Source organism: Narcine bancroftii, chromosome 5 (genome assembly GCF_036971445.1).
Source record: "Narcine bancroftii isolate sNarBan1 chromosome 5, sNarBan1.hap1, whole genome shotgun sequence".
Lineage (NCBI taxonomy): Eukaryota > Metazoa > Chordata > Chondrichthyes > Torpediniformes > Narcinidae > Narcine > Narcine bancroftii.
Window position 1 is genome coordinate 187359319 of NC_091473.1, and position 21741 is coordinate 187381059.

The following is a 21741-nucleotide window of genomic DNA, read 5'->3' on the forward strand; positions in this document are numbered from 1 at the left end:
TTTTTTTATATATATACATACACACAAACATATAGTTTGTGGTCATTTTTGTTCTCGTTACATATCTTCCTCTCTCTGTTTTGTAGTTGTTCTGCAAATTTTCTTGCTTTCTCCGGATCCAAGAATAGTCTATTTTGCTGCCCTGGAATAACTATTTTAAGTACCGCTGGGTACTTCAGCATAAATTTATAACCTTTTTTCCATAGGATCATTTTTGCTGTATTAAACTCCTTCCTCTTCTTCAGGAGTTCAAAATATATCTGGATAGAAAAAATTTTTTTGACCTTTGTATTCCAGTGGTTTTTTTGTCTTCTCTTATTTTCCTCATTGCTTTCTCCAATATATTTTCTTTTGTTGTATATCTTAAGAATTTTACAAGAATGGATCTTGGTTTTTGTTGTGGTTGTGGTTTAGGGGCTAATGTTCTGTGTGCCCTTTCTATTTCCATTTCTTCCTGTAATTCTGGTCTTCCTAGGACCTTGGGGATCCATTCTTTTATAAATTCTCACATATTCTTGCCTTCTTCATCTTCCTTAAGGCCCACCATTTTTATATTGTTTCTTCTATTATAATTTTCCATTATATCTATCTTCTGAGCTAACAGCTCTTGTGACTCTTTAACTTTTTTATCAGATTCTTCTAATTTCTTTTTTAAGTCCTCTACTTCCATTTCTACGGCTGTTTCTCATTCTTCCACCTTGTCCACTCTTTTTCCTATATCTGACATGATCATCTCTAATCTATTCATTTTTTCTTCTGCATTTTTTACTCTTCTTTTTATTTCACTGAATTCTTGTAACTGCCATTCTTTTACTGTTTCTATATATTCTTTAAAAAAAAATATATCCATTGTCTTGCCCTTCCCTTCATCTTCCATTTCTCTGTGTTCTTCCTCTTCTTCTTCTGAGTCCATTCCAGGATCTGTCCTGGAATGCCTCTGTATATTCTGGTTTTCTTGTTGGTTTGTTTGTTTTATTTTGTTGGGAATTTTTGGTCTTCTTATTTTTATTAGAAGTGTGTGCTGCTGGTCTTCTTCCTCTGGGTTGGTCATCTGTTGTTTCTTTGATTTCTTTTTACTCTCTTCTTTCTTGCTCTCGTTATTTTCTGTGTTTTCCTCTTGCTGCTTTGTTGTGGCTGTCAATTTCAGCTGTGGAGATCGACTCCTCAGCTGGTCCCCCCTCCCGTCTTGCGCGTCGCACTTTTGCTTGGCTCCGTGAGCCATTTTTGTAGTCCTGAGTTCGGGGCTTCAACTGACCTTAGGGAGCGGGCTTCTCTCTCTGCGGCGGGCCTCCTCGGACAGGTAAGACCTTCACCTTCTTCTTCTGACGTCCTTTCTTCTTCTCTTCTTCCCGTTGCTTTTGGCTTTTCTTTTTTAGCTGCCATTTTCTCCACTCCTTTATTTTCACTTTATTTTGTTTTTTGTGTTTGTGCCTTTGATTTTTCACTGTCTTTTTTTAACTTTTCTGAAGAGGGCTGGAGTTCCCCGACCAGCCACTACTCCATCACGTGACTCCTCCTTCCTTGTGGTCCTACTTGAAGCAATACCACTCTCCAGAAGGTACTGCCGCAGCTCTGCACTCCTAAACGAGGACCCCTTGTCACCATGGATGCAACTGGGGCACCTGAAGATGGCAAAGATGCTGTGCAGGGCCTCTATGCCTGAAGAGGCAGTCATGTCTGAGCAGGGCACAATGAACAGGAAGTGGGAGTACTTGTCGATGGCCATAAGGATGTAGGTATTACGGTTGGTCAACAGTAGGGGCCACTTGAAGTCCACACTGAGACACTCAAAGGGGCAAGTGGTTTTGATGATGTGGGTGTTCTCCGAAGAGAAGTGGGGCTTGCACTCAGCGCACACCGGGCAGGCTTGGGTCATGGAGCAAATCTCCTCGTCCTTGTAGGGCAGGTTGCAAGCTTTGACAAAGTGCACAAACCTAGTGACGCCAGAATAACAGAGCTCCTCATGGTGTCTCTGCAGCCTGTCCAGATGTATGTTGGTGCAAGTCCCCCTGGAGAGTGCATCTGGTGGGTTGTTCAGTTTACCAGGCTGATACAGTATGTCATAATTAAAGGTGGAGGGTTCGATTCTCCACCTGGTGATTTTGTCATTCTTGATCTTACCTCGCTGGGTATTGCTAAACGTGAAGGAGACCGCACATTGGTCGGTCAGCAGTGTAAAGCGCCTGCCAGAGAGGTAGTGTCTCCAATGACGTACTGCTTCGACTATGGCCTGGGCCTCCTTCTCGACAGAGGAGTGTTGGCTGTCAGGACCCTGGAGAGTTCTGGAGAAGAAGGCTACCGGCCTGCTGGCATGGTTCAAAGTGGCTACCAGTGCAAAGTCGGACCTATCGCTCTCGACTTGGAATGAGATGTACTCGTCAATGGCGTGCAGCGGCGATATCTGATTTGATGCGGTTGAAGGCCACTCTGGCTTCAGTTGACAAAGCCACCCGCCCCTTTGAAACTTTCTAGTTCATAAAATTGTAGATCGCGTTGAAAGAATCAAAGTCTTGTTGATCCAAACCAAGGCTTTTATTAACTAGAAGACTGGAGCGTATCACATGTAGGTCGATCAACCCTTTAAGACCTGCCAGTAGGTGTGGCTACGCTCTCAGCCAATCACAGTCATCCTACACTACTATCTGTACATATACACATTGGTGATAGAATCTGTACTATCACATTCTGTCTCTCTCTCTGTCCACCCCTTCCCTGTCCCTCTCTCTCTCTGTCCCCTCTTTCTCTCTATCCCCCCGTCCTCCCTCTCTTTCTCTCCATCTATCTCTCTGTCCCCCCTCTCTGTCTAAACCTTAACTCTTTATCTCCCTCTATTTCTTCCTCCTAATTTTCTCTGCTGCCGATCACTTTATTCCCCAGTTTATTCCCCCCCCCCCCCCCCACATTTCCACCTGCACCTTTCACTCAGTCGCCGTCCGTTGAAGCTCGATTCTTTGGCGTGGAAACCGTAATATTTTGGATCAAGCGACTCTCTGCCATTTTTTTTTCTTTTTAACGGATTTGTAATCGGGGTTTTAACAAAACCTGCGAATTAATAAATGACCGAGCGGATCCCTATTCGGCCCCGATGTGACCGTGGCTGGAGGAAGGAGGTTGGGGTGGGGGGATCCGGTCAGCAGGATCGTGCCCGGCCGCAAGGTCGTGGGTGCGTAGTGTCGTGTGGCGCAAGGGGAGGAGTGAGAGTGCAGGCGGCTGGAGGGGGGCAGGGAGGCGGGGGCTGCTGAGGGCTGACACATGGCTCAGGGCACACGAATCTTCGGGTGGTACCGATTCCAACAACATTACATACTCTGAACGGAGTATCTTCACTGAAATGTTACAAACTTCAAGGGAGGAGGGGGTCTGTGAGTGTGAATGTGTGAATCTGTGTGAATGTGTGTGAGTGAGTGAGTGTGTGAATGTGTGTGAGTGAGTGAATCTGTGTGTGTGAGTGAGTGTGTGAATGTGAGTGAGTGTGCGAATGTGTGTGAGTGTGTGAATCTGTGTGTGTGAATGTGTGTGAGTGAGTGAGTGAATCTGTGTGTGTGAGTGAGTGTGTGAATGTGTGTGAGTGAGTGAGTGTGTGAATGTGTGTGAGTGAGTGTGTGAATGTGTGTGAGTGAGTGTGTGAATCTGTGTGTGTGAGTGAGTGTGTGAATGTGTGTGAGTGAGTGTGTGAATGTGTGTGAGTGAGCGTGTGAATGTGTGTGAGTGAGTGTGTGAATCTGTGTGTGTGAGTGAGTGTGTGAATGTGTGTGAGTGAGTGTGTGAATGTGTGTGTGAGTGTGTGAATCTGTGTGTGTGAGTGTGTGAATCTGTGTGAGTGAGTGTGTGAATCTGTGAGTGTGTGAATGTGTGTGTGAGTGTGTGAATCTGTGTGTGTGTGTGAATGTGTGTGTGTGAGTGAGTGTGTGAATGTGTGTGAGTGAGTGTGTGAATGTGTGTGAGTGAGTGTGTGAATGTGTGTGTGCGTATTTGGGAAGTAATGTTTGGTGGGGACTGGAAATGGATGATCTGTTATTAATCGTTCTCTTGCTGAGCAGGACTCAAGTGTTGGCGGTTGATCTTGGATCTGAGGTTCTGAGTGCGCGCGGACGCTTGTGTGTGAGTGAGAGATAGAGAGACGGAAAGAGAGGGAGGAGAGAGAAAGGGGGAAGAGAGAGAGAGGGAGAGAGAAAGGAGAAGAGAGAAAAGAAAAGAGAGGGGCGAGGAGAGAGACCGGTCATGTTCAAACCGCTCTGATTTTGTAAAACCTGATGTCCACAAACCCGGAAGCTCCGTCTCAGTAGAAATCGATGAACCTGTACTGAAAGCTGCGCAGATTCTAGAGTGTGAGGTACAGTCGAGGGAGAGGGAGGGAGAGAGAGAGGGGTGGGGGGGAGGGAGAGGGAAGGAAAGAGTGAGAAACTATGATGAGACAGAGCCTGGCTCGGTGACGGGGCTCCTGCGCTTCGGGGATGGAGATGGACTCCCCGCCGCTGGCTCTGGACGCGATGAGCGAGCCGCTGGTCCCGCAGCACCTTTTGCCAGCGAGAGAGATGTTCTGTCCGCCCGAGCGGCCTCAGGCGGCCCCAGGCCTGACCTGCGACTACCCGGAGCTGCGCCTGTTCGGCGAATTCTCCGCTCCCAATTACGCCTCGCTGACCATCCCGCTGCCGCCGCCGGACAGGTACCGGGCGCCGAGTTTCTCGGCCGGCAGCCTCCTCGGCAGATTCGCCTGCGCCAGGGAAGAGGGGAGTTTCACCAACTTTGATGGCTCTTACCCCAAGGAACTGGCGCCGACCGGCGGCCAGGGATCGGCGGCCGCGGCTTGCGGGCTCTGTGCCGGCCCGCCCCCGGCCATGGAGAACCTCGCTCCCCTGTTCCTGCGAGGAGAGCAGAACTTGGCGACCGTCCCCCCTCCCTCCGGGATGGTCCCACTGACACCCCGGCAGAGACCCGACCTCTGCCAGTCCGAGTGCCCGCCGCCGGGCACGTCTCCGCCTCAAGCCCTCGGGCACTCAGAAGAAATCGACACCAGGGAGGTGGCCCGCACCGTGATGTCCGAGTTGAAGCGCTACAGTATACCGCAGGCGATCTTTGCCCACACCGTCCTCTGTCGCTCCCAGGGCACGCTGTCCGACCTGCTGAGGAACCCGAAACCCTGGGCCAAGCTGAAGTCGGGACGCGAGACATTCCGAAGGATGTGGAAATGGCTCCAGGAGCCCGAGCAGCAGAGAATGTCGTCGCTCCGGCTGGAAGGTGGGTTCTCCGGCTGGAGGGTGGACTGTCCGGCTGGAGGGTGGGTTCTCCTGCTGGAGGGTGGACTGTCCGGCTGGAGGGTGGGTTCTCCTGCTGGAGGGTGGACTGTCCGGCTGGAGGGTGGACTGGGACCCTCCTGCAGGTAAATTCACAGGTTGAGTCGATGGTGAAGAAGGTAAATGCGACCCTCACGTTCGTTTGAGCAGGAATCGAATATAAGAGAGGGGATGTGATGTTGAGGTACAGGTGAGTCCTCACGGAGAATTGAGAGCAGGTTCTGACATTGGAGAGGATGATTCTGGGACTGAAAGGGTTTTCATACCAGGATCTTGGCCTGGATTCGCTGGGATTTAGGAGAATGGTGGGGGGAGGGGGATCTCGTCGAAACATCTTGAATGTTGAAAGGCATGGACAGAGTCAATGTAGAAAGGTAATTTCCCATGGTGGGAGAGTCGAGGACAAGAGGGAACAACTTCAAGATGGAAGGACATCCACTGAGAACAGAGGGATTTGTTCAGCCAGAGGGCGGTGAATCTATGGAATTTGTCGCTACAGGTGGTGGTGGAGGCCGGGTCATTGGGTCCGAGATCGGCAGGTTGTGGGCAGTGGGGCTGAGTGGGGAAAATGGATCAGCTCATGATTAAATGGCGGGGCAGACTCGATGGGCCTATTTCTGCTCCTATGTCATAGCCTAACTCCACATCTGGAGCATATTTGACCCCATCACGTCGATTCTTGCCCCGTGGGAAAGACCCTTTCTCGAAATTCTTTCAGAATCACAATTTATCGTCATGAAAACCGTTGTTTTGCAAATTACATTTCGAAAATGAATAAATAGTGCAAGAGGCGCCTCTCGGATGTCATGGGAGGCATTTATCCGACATGTGTAGAATCGGGGAGGGGGAGAGCACGGCCCCGCCGGGCCAAATGACCTCGCCCCGCAGCGTTGCCAGCCGAGTTTCCCCAGCACGTTTATGCGTCGCCCCCCGGCCCCAGCCTCTGCAGATCTTGATCAACTCCAGTTCCCCTTTAAACTGCGTTCAGGGAGTTCGTATCCGAATTAAAACGGACCTAGTTCGTCCCGGTGGAGCGGTCCTCCGCCAGAATTAAACCGGCAATATTGACATTGACGTTCAATTTGGGGCGGGAGGGGGGTAGTTTTGTTGCCAACACCCAATAAATATCGTTCAATCAAGTCTCAAAGCGAGGGACGATTCGCTTTTCGTTTGCATCGGATCTACACGCACTGACGCTCCTGGTTCAATCTGTGAGCAGGAGGAGATTCTTTAATTCCTGCGAAAAATGTTTCTTCCAAAATGCTGGGCGGATTTTCCCCCTTCACGCCCTCCAACCACTCACCCCCTCCCCCCCCCCCCTCACGAATCGGAGCGAAAATGTAACCGTTTTCGGTGTTCAATTCCCTTCCCCGCGAACTGCAAGTGGCGGCGGGATGGGACGTGGTGTCTCCAACCCCCGGTGTCTTCCCTCCCTCCCTCCTTGGCTTCTGCTTTTTTTAATCTGGTGTTGTAGCGGCAGCTACACTGCTACTGAAATAACACACAACCAGACAGTTGAGCTAAGTGAGCAGAACTGATTTATTGCAGGCTGCTGAACTGAACTTATACTCCCTGGCCGGACCTGGCTGAGAAGGGTGCTGACGTCACCACGGGCTTCTCAGCCCTGTGCTGAGAAGGGGAAACCCCGACGGCACCATTTTGGCCAATTGCCCCGCTGCGTGGATTACAAGCGGGGCAGGTTCGCCTGCCTAGTGGTGTGCCGCCACACAGTTTTATTTGCTTCAAGAAAGCGTGTGGTGATTCAGTTCAGAGTGGGATACTTTCTCTCTTTCTCCCCCATCTCTCTCTCCATGTACCTCTCCCCTCCCCTCTTACTCTCTATTTCTCTCTCCCCCTCTTTCTCTCTGTCTGTCTCTCCTTCTATCCCCTTTCTTTCTTCCTCTCTACAATACACACTCCCTCCTTCAGACACACCGACAAATCTCTCAGTCATACACACCCTCATACGTGCACTCTGCCTTTCACACACAGACACATACACATCTCACACGTGCACACTCACACACATGCTCACTCACCAAACCATATCTCTCTCTCACACACACCCTCACATACACAGGACACACTGACACTCACCCTCACACGGACACAGACACACACACACAAACACACACCCATACACACAGAGAACACACCCACACACAGGACACACTGACATTCACCCTCACACAGACACCCCCCCCCACTCACACACCCTCAATGCACACCCATACACACCCTCACACACACAGAGAGAACACACACACAAATCCTCACACAGAACACACTCATACACACCCTCACACGTGCACTCTGCCTTTCACACACAGACGCACACACATCTCACATGTGTACACTCACACACATGCTCACTCATCAAACCATATCTCACACCCTCACACACGCATACACACACACACAAACACACACCCTCACACACACCCCCACACACACACAGGACACCCCCCCCCACACACACACACAGAACGCACAACCAGACCGTGGGCATGGATGTGTGAAGCAAGTTGATAGATAACGTGGGAATGGGTTGAATTACATCTCGATGCAACTCATGATCTCTCCAGTTACCCGAAGGATGCGCAAACCTATCCTTTGGATCCTTCTCATCAGGACTATTTCATTCCGTTACCGACCAGTCCCAAACAAGGGGCAGAAATCTTCGATTCAGCTTGTTCAATGGCACAGGAAAGATTTGACTTGTCACTGACCCAAACAAGGTGTAATAACTCCCACTCATACAGACAGAACCAGAGTTACTTTGGAAATGGAATGTGAGGAAATTGCATTGACCAGACTTTTTAAAATGAAAGTTTCATAAAATCCTTGAACACCCACCATTACCAAAAGATCCCCCCTCCTCCCTAGTCATCAGATTTCTGCGTGGACCGTGAACCGGACACTGTCTCACTCGGTCTTGTTTTCCCATTCACTTGTTTCTTTCTCAAATGCAATTTTAGAGACAAAACGACATATGTCAATAAATTCTGATCCTAATCCAACGGTTCTCAACCTTTTTCCACTTACAGACCACATAAATAATCCCTCTGCTATCAGTGCTCTGTGATTAGTAAGGGATTGCTTAAGGTGGGATGTGGGTGGAAAGAAAACATTTGAAAACCACCGTTTTAATCATCCCTCATTGACTCATGTGAACAGTTTCAGAACTCCAAAGGAAATGGGCCAATGACCATTTTTCTCAAGCAAAATATTGGGTCTAGAGCAGTGGTTCTCAAGCTTTTTTCCCCACTCACATCCCACCTTAAGTCAATCCTTAGAGTGTTGATGGCAGAGGACTAGAAGGGCCGATATGGCCTGTTTCCATACTGTGATTGTAATATGGTTATATGGCGAGTGGACAGTAAATCGTTACTTTATCTCCTGTGGTCACTGTGAGACCGGCCAAGTTTCTGAGTGTGTTTACTACGGACTTCTGTAATTCTCTTCAATGAGCCTATAGCGACTAGCTTGCATTTTCACCTTTATTTTGCACTAATTATTTAGGTTTAAGTATTTATGGGACTGTAATTCACAGCAAGTTTACACACCACACTGCTGGCTCAAGGCAATGGGTTCTGAGAAGCGTCCATGCCAATAAACCGGGGCAGATCTGCAGTGAAACGTATTTCTCTTTGATTAAACAAATACCTTTAAGATTTTGATATAATCAAATACAGTTACAATAAGACCGTAATTATTTAATTCTATTGATTAGGAATCAGACATCAAAGTGGTTAACCATCCCAAACAGCAACACACACCCTCACATACACAGGACACACTGACACTCACCCTCACACGGACACAGACACACACACACAAACACACACCCATACACACAGAGAACACACCCACACACAGGACACACTGACTAATATTGTATTGAATATTGGAATGTTACAGAATCCAGAGGACCCCAAAAACCAGCAGGAATAGATATGCACCACAACACAGGGTTATTTAAACAAAAGTAGTTTTTAATTATATTTGAACAAGAAAACAGAATTAAACTTTAACTTATTACTTAACCTACTTAATCCCCCCTCTAATACTAAGCTCGGGTATGTGTAATATATATTTAAGATTAGAAAAGTTCTTTGGATCACAGTCCATTCTCACTGGTGCAGGTAATTCTTGTACTGTGCACAAAAGTTAGCTTTAACAAAGTTCACCAGTCTTTGGTGCTCAACAGGCAAATGGTTACCACTCAGGAGGGTTCTTGCTGGTTTTCAGAGAGAGATTCCTTTTGTTCCAGGACACCCACAACTGATTCCTTCTCAATCGGTCTTGCTGATAAAAAGTGCCCCCTTCAGGGTTCTCCAGATGATCCTCTTTCTTTCAGGTCATCTTTTCTTCTCCTTTGACCAGGCAGCCTTCCAAAGCTTGTCCTCTGGAACTGATTTCTGTGACTCCTTCTCTTTCAATCCCTCCCTCTCTGAGAGCAAAGCTGTTCTGTCTCTGCTTACAAAAATCACATGCTCTCCCAGGCCAGCTGTATGCTGCAACTTTGATGTTCTTTCTGCAAAGAGCACTCTGTAAAAGTCCTGCAAAAATTTGGTGTTGTGAAATGTGTGTGTTTGTTCACCGGGACATTAATATTTTGTGTATTCCTTCTGGAAAATAACAGTATACAATGGTTGAGTTGTTAGAAGCAAGGGAATGTCAAAGATATCGAATTGCAATAGGTTACATTGATCAGAACAGACAACCAGGACTGCTGGTAGGAACACGACTTTAGAGAAACTCAGCAGGTCAAACGGCATCCTTCTGTGTAGCAGACGTTTTGGGCTTCAGCCCTTCATGAAAATGTGGGCAGGTGCCCAAACAAAATGATGGAGGGGTGGGGCAGGGGGAGGAAGTAGTAGATGGAGAAGGGATTTGCTTTTACTAACTATAACTACTGGAATCAGTTAAAATTATATAATTTTATTGCAGGAAATAATGGATTTAGGTTTGTGGAGGGGGGATGGGGTGGATGCATAGGTCCAGACCCACCCTCTCGACAAACCCCTCCCCAGATCCAGCAGTATGGTGATGTCCAAGATCGCCGGGGGAAGCTCCATTGCACTGAATGGCCAGACTGATGCAAGAGATACGCTTCCCGTGCTTCACGACACATGTTCTGCTAAACAGCCATTGACCCTGCGATGGGCTTCGTCTGCCCTCTAATGGGTCTTGTTGCTTCACTCTGCAGGGTGTCTGGCTGCCCCCCCCCCAGTGGAGGGGGGGGGTTTAATCACTGGCCATCTGACCATGCAACAGGTAGTTCTGGATTACATAGTATCAGACGGGTGACCCAATGGCAATAAAAAGAAATAAATTAGGGCAAAAATCCGATAAAGTAAGGTGGTGCCTGTTGTCAGAAATAAAACTTCTCACACATGAGTCTCTTTAAAACTGATGACACGACAAGCTTTATTTACAACTCTGCAGACTTGTAAATAAAGCTTGTCGTGTCATCAGTTTTAAAGAGACTCATGTGTGAGAAGTTTTATTTCTGACAAATGGGGGCTCGTCCGGGATCTACACTCCGGCCGTGAGGGGAGGCGAGAAGAGGGACATCGGAGGCGGTGCACCCCGCTGAGTTCAGCGGCTCCTAGTCCCTTGCTCGTCGCTTCGGGCGACTTGAGCGAGTGGTATCCGGACAGGGTGACACGACAAGACGGAGAGGAGAAGGGTGATGGTTCAATCCCCGAGAAGACACCGGTAAGTGACGACTTACGATTGTGGTGTGGGGATTGGGTAACAGGTGTAACGGGATACACCTGTTTGGATAAAAAAAACCTAACGTAATAGATTAAGTATAGATCTTTTGTCGTAGTGTGAGGACCCTGTCGCGGGACTCTAGGATAGACCCCAGGGAAACCTCGGCGGTAACCGAAGGAGGGACAGCACCTCCGACGAAGTGCCGAGAAGAGAGGGGTCAACCCCAGGAAAACCTCAGCGGTAACCGAAGGAGGGACAGTACCTCCGACGAGGCGTCTGAGAAGAAGGGAGTAGGGTCCAGAACGAGAGGGTCCTCAGCAACGATAAACAGATCTAGGTGGGAAAATGGGAGGATCAAAATCTAAGGGCTCATCTGAAAATTCAGGACAATTCCTGGGAGTACCCCTTGACAGCCCTTTGGGGAGAATGTTTGAAAATTGGGATAGTAAAAGATATCGGGACAAAAACAAGAAAAAGATGGTTCAATATTGTCTCCTTTGGTCGAAACAACCTATTAAAGGTTCCTCGGTCTGGTGGCCGAAATTTGGATCTGATGAGGATTGGGTTAGACAAGCATTAAACATATATGTAAATTCGAGACCAAAGGTGAATCAAGAAGAGTCAGCATATGCATTTTGTTGGGTTCCCTGGCCAGGATCCTTAACAGAATGTTTTAAATTGAGGGTAGCGGGAGAAAAGAAATGGGAACCTCTGGACAACCTTCCCCCTCCTTATATTCCCCCGGTGCCTACTGCGCCCGAGGAAAGCTTATTACCGGAGGGGAAAGGTGATGAATCTGATTGCCCCGAAAGGGGCCGGGAAAAAAAGAATGAATTAAGGGAGTCGGACCCTAAACTTCCACCGGTAAACCGACCCTGGACAAGATCCCAGACTGGTCCAGGACCATCGAAGTTTTCAGTAAGCCTAAATCCCCTGAGGGAAGTTCCTATGGGAGCACCGGGAGGGGGAACGGGATATGTGAATGTTCCCCTAACTAGTACAGAGGTGCGGGGATTTAAGAAAGAAATGAAAAAGTTATTGGAAGATCCTATAGGACTGGCTGAACAGCTCGACCAATTCTTGGGACCAAACACATATACGTGGGAAGAGATGCAGGCAATAATGGGAACATTATTTTCACCCCAGGAGAGGCAGATGATTCGACGGGCTGCCCTCCTCATGTGGGAATATGAACAACCTGGGGACCCTAGACCCCATGAACAAAAATATCCCTTAAATGAACCCAGGTGGGACAAACGAACACCCGAGGGATTGGCAAGTATGAGACAATATAGAGAGTGGACAATTAAAGGGATACGGGAGGCTGTGCCAAAGGGTCACAATTTTACCAAGGCATTTGGGAACCACCAGGGGAAAGACGAGTCCCCTACTGATTTTTTGGAGAGGGTGAGAAAGAATGTCCAACAGTATGCTGGCGTGGACCCTAGTACACCAATGGGTGAACAGCTTATTCGAATTGAATTTGTTTCCAAATCATGGCAGGACATTAGAAAGAAACTAGAAAAGGAGGAGGACTGGAGTGAAAAACCCCTAAGTGACCTGTTAAAAAAGGCACAAAAAGTATATGTGCAGAGAGAAGAAGAAGATCAAAAGAGGGCGACAAAGGTTATGGTACAGACTATCCGACAGATGAATGCTGAATCCAGAGGGGAAAGAAAACAAAACCTTCCTTTAAACAATCCAAGATATCCAAGAGAGGGAAGACCCCGGAGGTTCGTTAAGTGCTATTACTGCAATGAGGAAGGACACTTTAAGAGGGAATGCCCCCGATACAAGAGGGAATTGCGTGCCCTCGAACTTATGGAAGAAGATTAGGGGTGTCAGGGGTTCCAAATGTTAGGGACCAAATATAAGAGGGAACCCCTGGTAAAACTAAAAATTGGTCCCAAGGGAGAAGAGGTGGTGTTTATGGTGGACACAGGAGCGGAACGAAGTAGTGTAATAACTGTGCCAATCGGAACTGAGCCTATAAAAAGTAATTTGACATTTTCTGGGATAGAAGGGGCTCCCAGAATGGTATCAATAATTCCCCAAGTAACAGTGAAACTGGAAGAAAGAGAAGGGGTACAAGACCTCTTGTTATTACCGTCGGCTGGATTTAACCTCCTAGGAAGGGACTTACAGGCTCTCTTAGGTTTGGGTGCTCTCCCTGTGGACGGAGAAGTACGAGTCCACCTCTGCGCTTTAAAGGAAGAGGATGAACGGCAGATTGACGAGAGAGTCTGGTATAAGGAGGGAAATCGAGGAGGTCTGGACATCCCACCTTTACATGTCACATTAATACCAGGTCATCAGCCGGTAAGGAAACGTCAGTATCCTATTTCTTTGGAAGGGAGAAAAGGGCTACAGCCGGTAATTGAGACTTTAATACGAGACGGACTATTAGAAGAATGCATGTCACCTTATAACACCCCTATACTCCCAGTAAAAAAGTCAGATGGATCCTATCGCCTAGTTCAGGATCTAAGAAGTTTGAATGCTATTGTTCAGACCCGCCACCCAGTGGTGCCTAATCCCTATATTATTATGAGTCGGATTCCCCCAGACCATGAGTTGTTTAGTGTTATCGACTTGAAGGATGTCTTCTGGACGTGTCCATTAGAAGAGGAAAGTAGAGATATGTTTGCGTTTGAATGGGAAAACCCATGGACAGGTAGACGGAGACAGTTTCGGTGGACCGTATTGCCCCAAGGGTTCACTGAATCTCCGAACCTGTTTGGACAAATGCTAGAACAAATCCTGGTGGACTATCCACAATCTGATGATTCCCAACTAATGCAGTATGTGGACGATTTACTATTATCAGGACCCAAGGAACAAGAAATGAGGGGAGATACAATTAGACTCTTGAATTATCTGGGGAAAAAAGGTCAACGGGTGTCCAGGAACAAGTTACAGTTCATTGAGAGAACTGTGGTATATCTGGGACACCAGATAAGTAAAGGACAGAAACGGATTACCCCTGAACGGATTGCGGGAATCACTAGAATGCCGTTACCCCGTAATAAGAAGGAAATAAGACAATTCCTGGGACTCTTAGGTTACTGTAGGTTATGGATAGAGGACTACTCAGCGTTGGTGAAGTTTATGTATGAAAAGCTGACAAATGAAAATGAATATCCATTGAAATGGACCCAGGAGGAGGAGGGATGGTTTGAGGACTTGAAGCATTGCCTGACACGAGCCCCGGTACTCACTCTGCCCTCTTTAAAACAGCCCTTCCAGCTATTTGTCACTCATAACCAAGGAACAGCTGTGGGAGTTTTAACACAGGAAAAAGGCGGTCAGCGACACCCAGTGGCTTTCCTTTCCAAAATGATGGACCCAGTGTCTCGCGGATGGCCGACGTGTATCCAGGGAGTAGCGGCTGCTGCTCTGTTGGTAGAGGAAGCACGTAAACTTACTTTTGGAGGAAAGATGACTGTGTACACCTCCCATTCTGTGAGTGTTTTATTAACACAAACTGCCCATCGATGGCTGACTGATTCTCGCATATTAAAGTATGAAACCATTTTAATGGTTGGAGAAGATTTACAGTTTGCAAAAATTAATAGCTGCAACCCAGCTCAGTTTTTATACGGCAGTGAAACAGAGAGAGAGGTGGAGCATGACTGTGTCGAGTTGACAGATCTTCAGACCAAGACCCGAGAAGACCTTTGCGATACTCCGCTGGGAGAAGGATATGAATTCTACATTGACGGCTCCGCCAGATGTGTTGACGGAATGAGAAGAAATGGGTATGCTATAATAGAAGGAAATACTTGGAAAGTAGTAGAATCCACGAGACTACCCGGAAGCTGGTCAGCACAATCCTGTGAACTATATGCCTTGCAGAGAGCCCTCAGAATACTGGCAGAGAAAACTGGAACGATTTACACTGATTCCAAATACGCATACGGGGTAGTGCATACCTTTGGTAAGATCTGGAAGGAGCGTGGTCTAATTACATCAAGAGGAAAGGAATTGGCACACGAACAGATGATTACTCTGACTTTAGAAGCCTTGACATTACCCCAGGAAATAGCAGTGGTCTACATACCAAGCCATCAAAGGGGAGATAACCCGACAGCAATTGGAAACAGACTGGCTGATGAAGAAGCCAAAAGAGCAGCCATGCAACAAGAAGTCCGTTTGCTGACTTTAATCCCAATAAGGCAAGGCATAAAGAAAGCTCCCATTTTCACTGCTAAGGAAGAAAAGGACATGGATCAGTTGGGCGCAAGCCAGTTGCCTGATGGAACATGGAAGACACCAGATGGAAGAATGGTTCTAAATAAAGAAATAACTCGCAATATTTTAAAACACCTGCATCATCAGAGCCACTGGGGCACCCAAGCCTTATGTGACACAGTGCTTCGAGAATATGTGTGTAAGGGAATCTACACCTTGGCCCAACAGGAGGTGCAAAATTGTTACCTATGCACAAAAATTAATAAGAAGATAATGAGGACAGGGACCATGGGAGGTCAACCATTAGCCATACGCCCTTTTCAAAGTATCCAGATCGACTTCACAGAGTTACCTCAAGTCCAAAGATGGAAGTATCTGTTGGTGGTAATAGATCACTTTACCCGATGGGTGGAAGCCTTCCCAACAGTAAATGCTACAGCCTCTACAGTAGCTCGCCTCCTCCTAGAGCAGATAATCCCCAGATATGGTATAATGGATTCTATAGACTCAGACAGGGGTCCACATTTTTGTTCAAAAATCCAGCAATTGATTTGTAATGCATTACAGGTCTCTTGGAAATTGCATACCCCTTGGCATCCACAAAGCTCAGGGAGGGTTGAACGTATGAATGGAACCCTAAAAATGCAATTGACAAAATTAATGGTGGAAACTAAAATGCCTTGGATAAAGTGTCTGCCCCTGGCTTTATTGAGAATTCGTACTGCCCCACGAAAAGATGTAGGGTTGTCCGCTTATGAAATGATGTTTGGGCTTCCCTTCTGGAGTACAGTTGAGGGGTGTCCCACCTTGGGGGAAGGGGATATATTTGTTAGGAACTATTTACAGGCACTATCACGCTCTCTTACAGATTTACGAAAGAGAGGACTATTGGCACAAACACCGCCTCTAGACTTTTCTTTACACAAAGTGGAACCAGGAGACTGGATTGTTAGAGATAGAGAATTTAGGTTAAAATGGCTTAAGTTAAAATGTGATGATTAATCATAAAAATGGAAGCCAGAACGGACAGGGAGCTTACTAGCAGCCAAGGACAAAAAGTTCAGCTGGATATGTTTTTTTAAACATATCTTTTCATGGTCATAGTGAGAGACATGCAGGAGACAAAAGATTGATAAGAAGGGTGAGAAACAGAATTTAGTGTATGTAGAGTTCGCAGCGTACGTAACGAACGTGATAATTAAAAATGCAGTTGTACTTAGAATGCTTTTGCAATACTAACCAATTAAAACAGTATTAATAAGAAGGGGAAGGGCAAACAACAAGGGTATAAAAATCAATGCACTGTATGTATCGGGGCTTAACTGGTGAGAAGCCAGTTGAGTCCAACTCTGCAGACTTGTAAATAAAGCTTGTCGTGTCATCAGTTTTAAAGAGACTCATGTGTGAGAAGTTTTATTTCTGACACCTGTGGTTCACTGTTGATTCTGAAAACTCATGGTAGAGGGGAAGAAGCTGGGTGCCCGTCTTCCTGGACCTCCTCCTGATGGCAGCTCCTCTCCTCACCATTTTTGACCTTGATGAAGGACTTGGGCCTGACATGTTTACTTGGCCTGCTGGGTGTTTGATCCTGGCATCCCCTTCCTTGTTAAGTGCACTGGGAGAATAATGCTGGGAATGTGGTTTCCGTGAGATGTAGGGCCGGGTTAATTTGCAACTCACAAAGCTTTGTAGACTTGAAGAGGACAACAGTTAATATTCTGGAGCAGGAGGAGCTGTCCTGCACTATTGGTGCTGAACTCCAGTGACTTCACAGCAGAGCAGTCGTTGGCCTCATCAACAACAATGATAAGCCGCACGGTGGAGAAGAGGTGGGAAATCTCGTGAAATGGCGCGAGAGTATCAACCTGAGTCTCAGGACAAAGGAGATAATCAGGAGGACCACGGTCAACCACCCTCCACTACACATCAACAACTCTGTGGTGGAGAGCACCAAGTTCCTCGGAGTTCACTTAGCCAGTGACCTGTCGCGGACACTCATACACAGCAGCTGCTCCTGTCGGGGAAGAGATACAGGAGGATCAGAGCCAGCACCGCCACAACCAAAGGAACACTCACTCTGACCACGAGACTCTCATATTCACGAAATCATATAAATCTATTTATTTATTTATTTATCTAGATGAATGCTTGTCCTGCGTATGTACTGTTTGTTGGTATGTGTATTATGTCTGGGTGTGTGTCTGCATGTTTTACGTCGGGGACTGGGGAACAGTCTTTCATCAGGTTGTATTTGTGCAATCAGATGACAGTAAATTTGACTTGACATATTCTTAAAAAAATGTTTGGGATATACTTGAGATAAGAAATATGGGTGATTATTGTCATATACAAGATTCAGGATTCATGGTTCCTTTACTGATTTGTAATAAGAACAATGTAATATTGCATGAAACTGCTTCAACCTGCTGTGAGGCCATGAGATTCGCCATCAGCAGAAATTGCCTGAAGTGCCTCTTACAGTCAGAGAAAGAGAAGCAAAGGAGAGATCTCCCTGGACTCACTGAGTGTCCATGGATTCACCTCCAGCGACCGCAGCCGTGCAGAGTCCAGTCCAAACAAGCTCGAGCTCTGAATTAGAATCCCCAACATGGTCAGGAAGCCCTCAGCACCCCCCCACCCCGGCACCTTCTCGCAGTGTAAAAGATGCACCAGAATCCTGCTTGCCACAGCTGGGCAGGGACCATAGAACATGACAGCATGGAAACAGGTCCTTCAGCCCATCTAGTCCGAGCCAGATGATTATTACACCTGCTCCGGCTGACCTGCACCTGGACCTCATTCCTCCATACCCCTCTCATCCATGTCCCTGTCCAAAGTTTTCTTAAAAGCTGAAATCCCTCTGCTCGACCGCACTCCTCTGTGCCCTGCCATTTACCATGTACGGCCACCATCTAGGGGGACCACTTCCATTGGAGGGCAGCAGCGATCATCAAGGACCCACACAACCCAGCACATGCTCTGTTCCCACTGAGGCCATCAGGAAAGAGGTATCAGTGCCACAAGACTCACACCACCAGGTTCAGGAACAGCTGCTCCCCCTCCACCGTCAGACTCCTCAACAACAAACTCTAACTTTTGCACTTTATAGATTTTTTTCTCTCTGTATTGTGCAGTCAGTTTGCTTACATTTCATTATTTGTTTCCACGTGAACATTGTGTACAGTTTTTTGTACTACCAATTAGTGGTAATTCTGCCTAGCCCGCAGGAAAAAAGTATCTCAGGGTTGTACGTGATGTCTTTTATATACTGGCAATAAATCTGAAATCGGACTTCACCTCTCTCCTCAAAAGCCACCCCCATCCCCCAGATTTGCTCCCACCTTCCTTTGCCTGGCTTAGTGAAGAAGGCCATTTGGCCCATTGAATCTGCACTGACCAATCAATCAAGGACCCATTTTATTCTCTCCACATTTCTGTCCACTTCCCACCATGGATTCATCTGTGTCCCACAACAGCCCATTTGGCCCATCACATGGGATATCGATATAGTCATACTCCCACCCCAAATCCTCTAGATCCTGAAATTCTAATCATCCTCAACATTCATTGGAGTAACTTCATCACCAACATCGAAGTACTCGAGATGGCAGAGGCCAACAGCATCGAATCCACACTGCTGAAGATCCAACTGCGCTGGGTAGGTCACATCTCCAGAATGGAGGACCATTGCCTTCCCAAGATCATGTTATATGGTGAGCTCTCCACTGGCCACTGAGACAGAGGTGCACCAAAGAAGAGGTACAAGGACTGCCTAAAGAAATCTCTTGGTGCCTGCCACATTGACCACCGCCAGTGGGATGATATCGCCTCAAACCGTGCATCTTGGCGCCTCACAGTTTGGCGGGCAGCAACCTCCTTTGAAGAAAACCGCAGAGCCCACCTCACTGACAAAAGACAAAGGAGGAAAAACCCAACACCCATCCCCAACCAACCAATTTTCCCTTGCAACCACTGCAAACGTGTCTGCCTGTCCCGCATCGGACTTGTCAGCCACAAACGAGCCTGCAGCTGACGTGGACATTACCCCTCCATTAATCTTCGTCCGCGAAGCCAAGCCAAAGATACCTTTAGATTTATTATTTCTTATTTCCTTTCTTGGCATATAGCAGGCATTTAATTTATACATTTTCAAATTAAAATTTTAAATATAAATTAGGCATTCAGCACTGTAACTGACCAATACAGCCCTTTGAGTCTGTGCCATCCATTTCCACCCCATTAACCTACTCCCTAGTACATTTATGTAGTTGGTGTATAGGGAAGATATTAATAAGATTGAATAGCCTGCTGCTATCCCAATGTACCAGGCCCAAGGGGCTGAATGGCTTTCTACTTTCCCCAGAGTGTGCTCAAGGGGCTGAATAGCTTCCACCATCCCCGCGACATAGACACGCAGATGAATGGCCGAATGCTATCCCCATGTAACAGGCCCAAGGGGCTGAATGGCCTCCTGCTATCCTTGTGACAGACCAGTAGTTGAATGGCCTTCTACTATCCTGAGAGCATGCTCAAGGGGCATTCTACCATCCCCATGGCACAGACAAACCGATGAATGGCCTGAAGCTATCTCCATGTGACATGCTCTATGAGCTGAATGGCCTCCTGATATCCCCACAGAACAGGCCTCAGGGGCTGAGCGGTCCCCTGCTATCCCCAGAGCAAGCCCCAGGGGCTGAGTGGCCTGACTCCATGGGAGAGCTGGTTGGCACAGAGAGCCAGGGTGTGGGAACAGGACTTGGATGGGGGTGGGGGGGAGGGTGCAGCTGAGGGCCTTTACCCCCAGGGAGAACCTCCCAGTGGGTCGAACTGCCATTGTTCCTCATTTCAGCCTCTCCAAGTCTATTTCCACTGGCGAATGTCCTCTGCCCTCTGCCCAGCCAGGAACTGACTCAGAAGTACATCAGAAAGAGGTAAACCAGGGCTCTCTGCCAAGGGTCTGACCCTCAGTCATTAAATTCACCAACAGCTGCCAATCCCACTTCCTCCATTTTAATCAAGGTGTGTCAGACTCCTATCTCTAAACTGGACAGTCTGGATCACAGGCTCAAGGTTCAGCTGCATGGATTCAAACCCTCCCCCACCCCCACTATGTGCACACACACCTAGACACCACACACTTACACACACGCACACAAACGCACTCACAGAGACACAAACACACAGACACACACACACATATACACACAGACACAGACACACACAGATACAAACACACACATACAAACAGACACAAACACACACAGAATCAGACACACATACAGACAGATATAAACACACACACACATACCTGTGATGTTTGGTGAATCACCTCTCTGATCACCATTTCTGTTGGATCGAGATGGGAGATGCATTAATAACCAGCTCAGTGACAGGGACCCGAGCTGTTTGCTTCAGGCTACATCTATGGGATCTTCCTGCACTCCAGGGTGGACACACATTACATCATTCAGTGTTTGGCCTCCATCCCAGGGCCCTCCTTCGTGGCCTGCACCCTCTCTCCTCCCCCCGAGTAATGCTGGGTTATCTCCATCAGACAGCCTCCGACCCTCCGACTGGGAGAGGTGTCACGCTCGAAGGGCTGGGCTCTAGGGTGAGGTAACCCATGTCAAGGGGGGGTGGGTGGGGAAAGGAGGTTGTCAGGGGCTTTAGATCTGGGCCTGGTGTCAGGGTCCAGAAAGGGATGGCTGCAGGAATCTACCTTTCATTGTGCACTCACCACGCACAATCTCTCACAGTGCTGGCACTGCCCTACTGATTAACAGCCTGGATTGCCTTTGTCATCAAGATATTCCTTGCTATACACATTTATTTTCCACGTTGGCAGCATCCAACCTTGAGGGATCACATCCTTCCAAATATAAATAGAGTTGTAAAGAGAGCTTTTGACACATGGGCCTTCATAAATCAAAGTACTGAGAACAGGAGTTGGGATGTTATGGTGAAATTGTATAAGACACTGGTGAGGCCAAGTTTGGAGCACTGAGTGCAGTTTTGGTCACTGGACTACAGGAAAGATATCAATAAGATTGAAAGGGTGCAGAGAGGTTGTTGTCCATACTTCAAGAATTGAGTCCAACTCATTAGGACAGAGGGTGGGAGAGACACAGCATGAGTGCAAGGGTGGTCTGCTTTGGACCTTAGGCAGGTCTCCTTTATGTCTCCCCACTTTGATACGGGTTCATCTTGGTCTTGTCCATCCATGAGGACGTTTTCCAGAATTCTGCCGGCTACTTCTTGACAAACCATACCTGGCCGTCCTATTTCTGGGGCGAACTCGTAGTTTCCATCTTGCAGGGTTTGCACCCTGTGTTCCCATTCGCGACGTCTTCCGTGGACAGTTGTCACCGACGCATCCACGCCTGCCACCCGAGGAGGGTTTCTGGTCTGTCAGGTGGGTGTTTGGGGATTTTTCTTCAGTGCGATGAGAATTCTTCTGTCGTCAGCAGTGGAGTCTTCCTCTAAATACCAGCCCCTTTTAGATGACTGAGCTCATCAGGATGCTCTTTCTTCT

At 47.6% G+C, this 21741-nt stretch overlaps 1 protein-coding gene across 1 annotated transcript in view; it reads left to right on the top strand.

Moving 5' to 3' along the window:
- The first annotated feature begins 4416 nt into the window (after positions 1-4416).
- Positions 4417-21741, top strand: part of LOC138765402 (hepatocyte nuclear factor 6-like) — a 29708-nt gene continuing 12383 nt past the window's right edge. Inside the window, exon 1 of the mRNA XM_069942444.1 lies at positions 4417-5238. Coding sequence (XP_069798545.1) covers positions 4455-5238 — 784 coding nt within the window. The 5' untranslated portion in view covers positions 4417-4454. The remainder of the gene's footprint in view (positions 5239-21741) is intronic.